The 10,343-nt window shown below is 43.4% G+C and overlaps 2 protein-coding genes across 3 annotated transcripts in view; one reads left to right on the plus strand and one right to left on the minus strand.

Moving 5' to 3' along the window:
* Window positions 1-9,722, minus strand: part of LOC146549462 (progranulin-like) — a 23,929-nt gene extending 14,207 nt beyond the window's left edge. The window contains exons 1-5 of one of the 2 annotated variants that reach the window (XM_085263291.1): window positions 9,640-9,719; window positions 9,428-9,505; window positions 8,978-9,280; window positions 8,671-8,844; window positions 7,519-7,874 (exon numbers count right to left, since the gene is read on the minus strand). In XM_085263291.1, coding sequence (XP_085119417.1) covers window positions 8,677-8,844; window positions 8,978-9,280; window positions 9,428-9,505 — 549 coding nt within the window. In that variant the 5' untranslated portion in view covers window positions 9,640-9,719 and the 3' untranslated portion in view covers window positions 7,519-7,874; window positions 8,671-8,676. Of the gene's footprint in view, window positions 1-7,518; window positions 7,875-8,670; window positions 8,845-8,977; window positions 9,281-9,427; window positions 9,506-9,639 lie in introns of those variants that run through there. The other variant, XM_085263292.1, reaches the window with a different exon arrangement.
* LOC146549463 (uncharacterized) lies at window positions 93-7,559 on the plus strand. The gene is made up of 2 exons (XM_085263283.1): window positions 93-312; window positions 563-7,559. The coding sequence occupies exon 2, from the start codon at window positions 4,728-4,730 to the stop codon at window positions 6,327-6,329; it is 1,602 nt and encodes a 533-aa protein (XP_085119409.1). The 5' UTR covers window positions 93-312; window positions 563-4,727; the 3' UTR covers window positions 6,330-7,559.
* Window positions 9,723-10,343: the final 621 nt, after the last annotated feature.

Consider the following 10,343-nt stretch of genomic DNA (forward strand, 5'->3'; position numbering starts at 1 on the left):
CAAACATACATTGATATACAGAGTTTGAAAATCAATATGTGGTTTGTTCAACTTTATTCCTCAAGTAATGCTGTTCTGTATCACTAAAATATTATTCCCAGTACGTTGTTAGTTATGTGTTTTTAGCGCCCTCTGTGGTCGTTTCAAGTAATGCACCGTAGAAATGGTTTGTTTTGAAACAACTTTATTGAACAGGAAGTCAGCTCAAGGAAAGGAAGCGAGCGAAAGAAAGAGAGACATATCGGCACACGGCTTATGGTGTCCTGTCGGAAAATTTACTGTCTACATCTTTGGTTTACGGTTGTATCGCCGGTATGTACTTAAAGTTAAATTACAACTTGTTTTTGTACATTATGTTGCCGCTAGCGCAGTATTTGACCGTAAAGCTAATCTCGGTGCTAAGCTAGCTATCCGCGATGTTGGAGGTCGTCTGAGATGGCCTCAGTAGTTGTTTAAAAGTTTATATAATTAGACGTATGCTGTGTATTAGTACTGCGGTGTATAAATGTATGTTATGCTACGCTTATGTATGTCTTGACTGTATTTTTTGTCTTGTTTTTAGTTTTACCCTTTTGAATGTCAGTAAACCTGTTGACAACGCCCATCGGTCTTCAGAGTGGTGATATGAGAAAGGTGTTCACGCCCTTGCATCAGACATGCACCCGTAACGGCACAGTAAAACGGCGACATCCGCACGAACAAAGATAACGCAGTCATCGCACACTAGAGTGAAGCTGACCACTACTACGCCTGGGAGCAACACGGCATACAGCAGTGAGCCAGCAGTCGTCTAATCAACTCCAACATGTCCAGCAAGGCGTCATCCCTCAAGACCCGGTGCGAAGCTTCGTGTGCCTCCTCTACAGGTTCTGCAGCAGCCAAAGCCAGAGCAAAAGCTGAGGCAGCCAAGGCACGGCTCAGCTTCGCAGCTAAAGAAATGGATTTGAAGGTAGAAAAAGCACAAATAGAAGTAGCAAAAGCTAAAGTCGAGGCATCCATCGAATATTTACAGCATGAAAAAGATGTAGCTTCAGCCATTGCTGAAGCAGAGTCATTAGAAGCAGCTGCTGCCACACAGACAGAAACGCGCAGCAACATCTGTCCCTCAGTAACAGCAGAACGAACTAAACAGTATGTCATTGGCCAATCTACATTTGTGAGAAAAGAAAATGATGCTGCTCTTCAACAATCACAAAATGAAAATGTAACACAAAGTAAATCAGAGCTCACCTGTGATCAGCCACCAAGCCCTAAAAAGGAAAATGACCCACAAAAAATTCCAATTGGTCTAACAGATGATCCTGACTGTTGCCAAAAAACTCCAGTCATTTCCCCTTCTCCCCATGCTAATAAAAATTACAGTACCAATTGGTCAAATCAGGTGTCAGCATCTAGCTTCCATGATGCTAGGCCTTTATACAAAGAGCCTAGAGAATCAAATGTGAGTGACTTCATCAGATACTTTGCTCGTCGTGAAATAGTGGCAACAGGGCTGCTCCAGTTTAATGACAAGCCCCAAAACTTCAGAGCTTGGAAACACTCATTTGAAAATGCTATAAGCGGGTTAGATCTAACGGCAAGTGAAGAAATGGACTTGATGTTAAAATGGCTTGGCAAGGAATCGGCTGAACATGCAGAACAACTCAGAGCCATACACATCAACAACCCAGTCAATGGCCTCAACATGATATGGGACAGACTTGAACAATGTTATGGCTCAGCTGAAGTGATCGAGGATGCACTGTTTAAAAGAATTGATGCATTCCCAAAAATCTCATCCAAAGACTTTGCAAAACTGAGAAAATTTAGTGACCTGCTCATGGAAGTGCAGTGCGCTAAAGCTGAAGGAAACCTCCCTGGTCTCGCGTTCCTAGATACAGCAAGAGGAGTAAATCCAATCATCCAAAAACTTCCCTTCTACCTGCAAGAAAGGTGGATTACGGTAGGAGCCAACTACAAATGCACAAAATGTGTCTCCTTCCCACCATTTAGTGTTCTAGTAGACTTTGTTGCACAAGAAGCTGATGCTAGAAACGACCCCAGCTTTAACCTCACACCATCACCTGATGCACCCAGACCAGACAAACTATCTTGGAGGGCAAACAGACAAAAAGAGATTTCTGTGCACAAAACTGATGTCATCTCTCGCACTAGTTCAGACACACAGAGGTTCCCAAACAAAACTGTACATGGTGAGAAGATTTGTCCAATTCACAAGAAAGCCCATCCTCTCGCAGTGTGCAGAGCATTTCGCATGAAAACACTGTTAGATAGGAAAACGTTCTTAAAAGAAAATGACTTTTGCTTCAGGTGCTGTGCTTCATCTTCACACATAGCAAAGAACTGTAAAGCCAAGGTACAGTGTTCCGAGTGCAACGATGAGAAGCACTGCACGGCTCTCCACCCAGGACCAGCTCCCTGGCTAAAAGAAACCGAACCAGCAGCAGAGCATGGCGGGGAGCCTGACACCACTGAATCAGAGGAGATCACTTCTACATGCACTCAGGTTTGTGGTGTGAATGAAGCAGGCACTTCATGTTCTAAAATCTGTCTCGTGAATGTCTACCCAGCAGGCCACCCACATCAAGCAGTAAGGCTTTATGCCATCCATGATGAACAAAGTAACAGATCACTAGTACGTCCGGAGTTCTTCGAGTTGTTTAATGACTGCGGCCCTAGTTCCCCTTACTCGCTTAAGACGTGCAGGTACCAAAGAGACAATGGGTAGAAGAGCTACAGGTTATGTAGTGGCAGCTTTAGATGGTTCAGTCCACATCTCACTGCCTAGCCTAATTGAGTGCAAAAATATCCCAAATGACAGAGACGAGATCCCCACACCCAGTGCAGCTAGACACCACAGCCATCTAAAGTCAGTGGCTCACCTCATTCCTGCCTTGGACTCTAACGCCCCCATACTAATGCTTCTTGGACGGGATGTCATTAGAGCTCACAAAGTCCGCAAACAGATAAGTGGCCCTAACAACGCACCCTATGCTCAAAAATTGGACCTAGGATGGGTCATAGTAGGAAACGTGTGTTTAGGTGACGTCCACAGAACTCCTGCAGTAAGGACTCTGTTCACAAATGCAACTGAAAGGGGACGTCCCACAGCATTCGAGCCATGTCCTAATGTTTTCAACATAAAAGAGAAACATTGTGGGATACAAGTTCCACTCAACTTCAGCTCCCAGCTGGCAGACAGTGCTTGTGAACCTGATCATTTAGGATGTAATGTGTTCAAACAAACCAGAAATGACAACTACATCTCACCTTCCATCCAGGACAATGCCTTCTTAAAAATAATGGAGGAAGGACTAACAAAAGACACAGATAACAGTTGGACAGCTCCTTTACCATTTAAAAATCCACGCCGAAAGCTCCCTAACAACAGACCACAGGCCCTGAATCGCCTAATGTCTCTTCTTCGCACCTTTGAAAAGAAGAAAGAGATGAAGGAACATTTCATCACCTTCATGGACAAAATATTCCAAAACAAACATGCAGAGATCGCCCCTACACTAAAAGAGGATGAGGAATGTTGGTATCTGCCATTATTCGGTGTCTACCATCCCCGTAAACCCACGCAGATCAGGGTCGTCTTCGACACCAGCGCCAAGTATGAAGGCGTATCCCTGAATGACGTTCTGTTAACAGGACCAGATTTTAATAACTCATTGCCTGGGGTCCTAATACGCTTCAGAAAAGAAGCCGTTGCCTTCACAGCAGACATCGAACAGATGTTTTACTGTTTCAACGTGCGAGAGCAAGACAGGAACTACTTACGCTTCTTGTGGTTCCGTGACAACGACATTTCCAAAGAAGTTGTGGAGTACAGAATGACGGTCCACGTCTTTGGGAACAGCCCATCGCCAGCAGTAGCCATATATGGCCTGCACCAGTCTGTCCAACGCGTTGAACCGGACTGCGATGCAGATGTGAAGCAGTTTGTCATGCGTGACTTCTACGTTGATGACGGACTCAAATCTCTACCTACTGTTGAAAAAGCCATATCTCTACTCCAAAGAACCCGAGACGCACTTGCAAACTCAAACTTAAGACTCCATAAAATAGCAGCAAACAGGAAGGAAGTACTAGAGGCATTCCCGACTCAAGATTGGATTATTGTAACGGTCTTTTTACGTGTCTTAACAAATCAGCTCTGGATCGCCTTCAGTCTGTACAGAATGCAGCGGCAAGACTTTTAACTGGTACAAACAAGAGGTCACACATTACTCCAGTTCTGGCTTCTCTTCATTGGTTGCCTGTAAATTTTAGGGTTCATTTTAAAATTTTAGTTGTAACTTTTAGAGCTCTGCATGGTGAAGCTCCCCAGTATATCTCTGACCTGTTGAAACCTCATGCTTCATCCCGAGCACTTAGGTCTTCAGGTCAGAGGCTACTGGTGGTCCCACGTACTAGATTTAAAACACGTGGGGATCGAGCTTTTCAGGCACTGGCACCTAGGCTGTGGAACTCTCTGCCGTTGTCTTTACGCTGTCTAGACTCTACTGACTCCTTTAAAAAGCAGCTGAAGACATTTTTATACAAACGGGCTTTTAATTAATTTAATTAATTTTTACTTGTATGTCTGATCTTACTGTAAAGCACTTTGTGATTTTTATCTGTGAAATGTGCTATATAAATAAATTTTACTTACTTACTTACTTACTTACTAAGATCATGCCAAAAATCTAAAAAACCTGGACTTCGAAAGTGATTCGGTGCCCATGCAGCGTAGCCTAGGTCTCCTCTGGGACCTAAGTAAAGACCGCTTCACCTTTGAAGTATCTGATGAGTCAAAACCCTTTACCAGACGAGGTGTTCTATCAACAATAAACAGTCTCTATGATCCGCTGGGTTTTGTAGCACCAGTCACCATACAGGGGAAGTCGATTCTACGCGAACTTACAGCTGAAAATGGGGACTGGGATGCTCCACTCCCTCCCGAAATGGAAGAGTCTTGGACACAGTGGAAAGACTCACTCAAAGACTTGCCTAACATGACCATTCCCAGAGCATACACAGACATTTCCCCTTCAACAGCCGTGAAAAAAGAGTTGTGTGTTTTTTCAGACGCATCTACCAAAGCCATAGCTGCAGTGGCCTATTTAAAAGTGACAGATGCAGAAGGACACAGTCAAGTAGGCTTTGTAATGGGTAAGGCTAAGCTAGCACCACGCCCAGATCAGACTATTCCAAGATTAGAGCTTAGTGCTGCCGTTTTAGCGGTTGAGCTCGCAGATCTTATCTCAGATGAACTTGACTGTAAACTAGATCACACTACTTTCTACACAGACAGTAAAGTAGTCCTAGGTTACATCTACAATGAGTCTAGAAGATTTTATGTCTATGTCAGTAATCGTGTGACTAGAATCCGCAGATCTTCTCAGCCATGCCAGTGGCACTATGTAGCTAGCAGTCAGAACCCTGCAGATCACGCCACTCGTTCTGTTCCTGCATTCCAGCTGCCGCTTAGTAACTGGCTCACCGGCCCTGACCTTTTACATCAGATTCAGAATTCTCCAAATGACTCCTATGACCTTGTAGAACCCAACATGGACGCAGATGTAAGACCTCAGGTAACCGCACTCAAAACAACAGCCTCAACTAAAGAACTGGGCTCAGACAGATTCACCAAGTTTTCTACCTGGAAATCCCTCACACGTGCTCTTTCTAGACTAATACATGTCATCCACAACTTCAAATCACCACCAGGCAAAGCCAATCACTGTAATGGCTGGCATTACTGTGAAACGGGACTTACTGTGGATGAGTTAAAGCAAGCTCAGATCCTTGTCATTCGAGCAGTACAGCAGGACGTGTATGCTGAAGAAATCAAGTGTGTGCAAAAACATGGAAAACTACCCAAAACCAGTCATCTCAAAACCTTAGACCCCTATCTGGACAAAGAAGGACTCCTTAGAGTAGGTGGTCGCATCAGAGACTCAAACATTAGCCAAGGTGAGAAAAACCCTCTCATAGTTCCTGGCCACCACCATGTTGCAGCGCTTCTCATAAAGCACTACCACGAGCAGACCCAGCATCAAGGTCGCCTTTTCACAGAAGGAGCCGTTCGCTCCGCAGGATGGTGGATAGTGGGCGGTAAAAGAAAAGTGAGCACAATCATCTATCATTGTGTTACCTGCAAAAGACTTCGTGCTCCTTTGAGCACACAGAAAATGTCAAACCTCCCTCCAGACCGTCTCACAACGGATCCCCCGTTCACGAATGTGGGCTTAGATGTGTTTGGTCCGTGGTTTGTGTCTTCACGACGTACAAGAGGAAGCGTCAACCAGAATAAAAGAGGTGGCTGCTATCATAAACTGTAGACCCCTCGTCTCGGTTTCATCAGACCCAAGTGACCCCTTTATCTTGACTCCAGCTGTTCTCCTGACTCAAAAGGTAGCACCCCTTCAGGCTCCAGCTGAAAAATTCACAGCATCAGACCTCTACAAACATCAGTGGCGCCAGGTTCAGCACCTGTCGAACATCTTCTGGGACAAATGGAGGAAAGAGTTTCTCCCTACCCTACAGCCACGCCGCAAATGGCAGTCTAGCCAGCCTAATGTGAGCTTAGGAAATGTTGTGGTACTCAAAGACAGTCGAGTGCCAAGAAATGAGTGGCCTCTTGGTCTCATAACTAAGGTGTTCCCAAGTAAAGATGGTAAAATACGTACCGTGGAAATTAAGGTAGTTAAATCAGATGGTACAAAGGTGTTGACCAGACCTATCTCAGAGATCGTACCCTTGGTGCCTTCTTAACGTGTTGTTTTCTTCAACGTTTAATCGTGGCGTTTATTCACGCCAGGCGGGGAGTGTTCTGTATCACTAAAATATTATTCCCAGTACGTTGTTAGTTATGTGTTTTTAGCGCCCTCTGTGGTCGTTTCAAGTAATGCACCGTAGAAATGGTTTGTTTTGAAACAACTTTATTGAACAGGAAGTCAGCTCAAGGAAAGGAAGCGAGCGAAAGAAAGAGAGACATATCGGCACACGGCTTATGGTGTCCTGTCGGGAAAATTTACTGTCTACATCTTTGGTTTACGGTTGTATCGCCGGTATGTACTTAGTTAAATTACAACTTGTTTTTGTACATTATGTTGCCGCTAGCGCAGTATTTGACCGTAAAGCTAATCTCGGTGCTAAGCTAGCTATCCGCGATGTCGGAGGTCGTCTGAGATGGCCTCAGTAGTTGTTTAAAAGTTTATATAATTAGACGTATGCTGTGTATTAGTACTGCGGTGTATAAATGTATGTTATGCTACGCTTATGTATGTCTTGACTGTATTTTTTGTCTTGTTTTTAGTTTTACCCTTTTGAATGTCAGTAAACCTGTTGACAACGCCCATCGGTCTTCAGAGTGGTGATATGAGAAAGGTGTTCACGCCCTTGCATCAGACATGCACCCGTAACGGCACAAATGCATTATGCTGGGCTGGTATTGGGCAGGCTGAGGTGTTCATGGGCACTCAAACTGTGACGTGAAAAGATGATAAATAAATGACTGCATGACACAGCTGGGAAGAAGACGCTATGATTTTTTTTATTGGTGAAGCTGGACAAAAGTATACAAAGGAATGGGAAAAAATCATAAAACAAATCAAAACATTTTCACCTCACCATCGTAACATCATACTGGTCTATATTCACTGACACTCAGTCACATAGGCAGTATAGGAGAATGGAATAGATGAAAAACACATTTTCATTATTTAAAAAACAATCGATAAGATGATTTGAGATTAGCTTGAAATCATTAATGATTTCCCTATTTCTACAATAGGGATTAGGCATTTTCAACACATGATGACCTCAGTGAAAAGTTTGCTTAGCTGGTCTGTGGAGATGACTGGGTGACTCTTTCTCCAGTGGGCCTGAAATTAGTGCAAGTCTTTGTGTTAGAACAACATATTATAGTCATCTCACTAAGTTTCTCCCTAAGTCAGGGGTGTCGAACTCCAGGCCTCGAGGGCCGGTGTCCTGCAGGTTTTAGATCTCACCCTGGGTCAACACACCTGAATCAAATGATTAGTTCATTACCAGGCATCTGGAGAACTTCGAGACATGTTGTGGAGGTAATTTAGCCATTTAAAACAGCTGTGTTGGATCAAGGACACATCTAAAACCTACAGGACTCTGGCCCTCAAGGCCAGGAGTTCGACACCTGTGCCCTAAGTTTTCTATTTGGCCACTAAGGGGCCACAGAAACAAGCTGTGATTTCTGGTCCTTGGGCTGCTACATGCTTCACTATGCTTGCAGGCTAGTAGCTGAATTAGCTTGTCTGCTGTGTGTTTTGGGAAGCCAGCATACTTTGGATTTATAGGAATCTTTCAAGGCTGCAAAACGATGCAGAAATACTACGCAGAGCTGAAAGATCCAAATTTGGTAATAATACTCTATGACCTCATCAGGACAAGAAACAGCTGGTTAGAGCAGGTTCATCATGTCACAGTAGTCTGTCAACATAAATGATCAAACCCACAACTATCAGTATATTTAGCTGTTGTTCAATCCTGGTTGGTGATCAGATGTGCACGCCATCATTTGATATAACACCAGTAAACAAAGAAAGTCTAAAATGTAGCCTTGAAATTTGATCTGAACAGTGAGTGAAATTATCCCAGGATGTTCTCCACATGTGAAGGTGGTTAGAGTGTGGCGTTTCCTACCTTCTTCTAATTGTCGTCTTCCTCTGAAGATGGGATGAAGGACGCAGGTCCTGAAGGTAGTGCTGGCTTGCGGAGGAAAGGATATGTGAGTTTTTCCCTCACACAGTGCTGGTAGGTTCGGTCACAGTCAAATCCAATTGGACAGCAGTGGTAGCCATCCAGACAACATTTGCCCTGCAAGAAACACTTTTAGTCTCTCAAAAGAATAATTATTATAGCTGCAAACTTGTTTCATGGCAGTGGAAGCTAAAAGGAATTTTATTACAATCATGTGTCTTATTGCACAAGAATATTTAGGCTGACTCACAGGAGAGTAGGGACAACAGAACCAGCCTCCTTGTGGGTGTCTGCAGCAAGTAGTGCCATCAGGACAGTAGGTGTAACTGTCACAGTGGACCATTGATTTCTTTATTTGATCTGGGACGTGGCTCTCTTTAAGCTCCTGGAGTGGAGTTCCAGGCAGTTCAGGGGTGTTTGGTTTCTCCGCAGCCTCCTTCTTCACCATGGGTATGGTCAGCCACGGCTGGTCTAATTTCTCACAATTCATGGTAACCAGGTTACAGCGATATCCTGAAGGGCAGCAGTGGAGCAGGTCGGCGCAGCACATGGCCTGCAAAGTAAGACCAGCAGAACTTTTAACAACCAACAATCAAGTTACTGCACTGGTGGAAAGTTTCTGACTTTTATGTGCATGAGGACAGCAGCCAAAGCTGATTTTAGCCTTGCAGCAGGTGGCATTGTTTGGGGAAGTACTCACATCAGGACATGCGATAGAGCATGAAGCAAATCCCCACAGAAACACACCGAATGACAAACACAGAGTGATCGTCAACATCTGGAAGACAGTAGCAAAATGACTGTAGATTTTGTCTCTTTGGAGTATCAAGGTCAGACTTTGTAACTTTAATGTAACACTAACACAAAAGCATAATTCACCGTAGAAGAAGTAAACTTTTTTGTAACCTTTACCTTTAGATAGTGAAGAAATTCAACAGCTTCCTGTGATGCCTTTCACTATTTCCCTTCTGTGGTATCAAACACTGCTCTTTATATTAGAGGTCAGACACTCCCACTGCACAAAAATGAAAGTTTCACTTCACGTGACACCCCTGTGTCCTGTGACTGAGACACTGAAGTACTTATTCAACTTATTTATGCAAGTAAAAGTGAAAAAGTATACACTTGTAAATGTACTTAAAGTATAAAAGTAAAAAATAAATAATAAGAAGAAGAGTTTATTTTTAGACTTTCAAAACACTCAAAGACACCTCGCACTCAATTAAAATTGCTTGTAAAATAATAACAAAATAAAAGTAAGAAGTAGCCCTTCTGCAAGCTATCTTGTTCTAACTGCACTCTCACTTACAATATTAATTGTTTCACGTGTTAAAAAATGTGCCCATATTAGCAAAGTGTAAGATGTTTCTCATCCGCTCTCTCCACACACACACACACACACACACACACATATATATATAAACAAAATATAGTTTTTGTTAGCTACTTTTAGTTACTTCCAGTTCTAGCGAACTATACTAACCCTCGCTCACGACCACGATACAAAACATTGTAACTTGTGCTTCAGTTCTCCTTTCATGAGGCTTCTCTTTGTGTTATAAGTTGTTGCATTTCATTAAATCCTGATCCACAGTTTCTGTTCAGGTGCTCGCAAA

The sequence above is a fragment of the Mchenga conophoros genome, linkage group LG22 (assembly GCF_057382185.1).
Source record: "Mchenga conophoros isolate Kocher_MC1m ecotype Shallow Benthic linkage group LG22, M_conophoros_male_GT1.1, whole genome shotgun sequence".
Taxonomy (NCBI): domain Eukaryota; kingdom Metazoa; phylum Chordata; class Actinopteri; order Cichliformes; family Cichlidae; genus Mchenga; species Mchenga conophoros.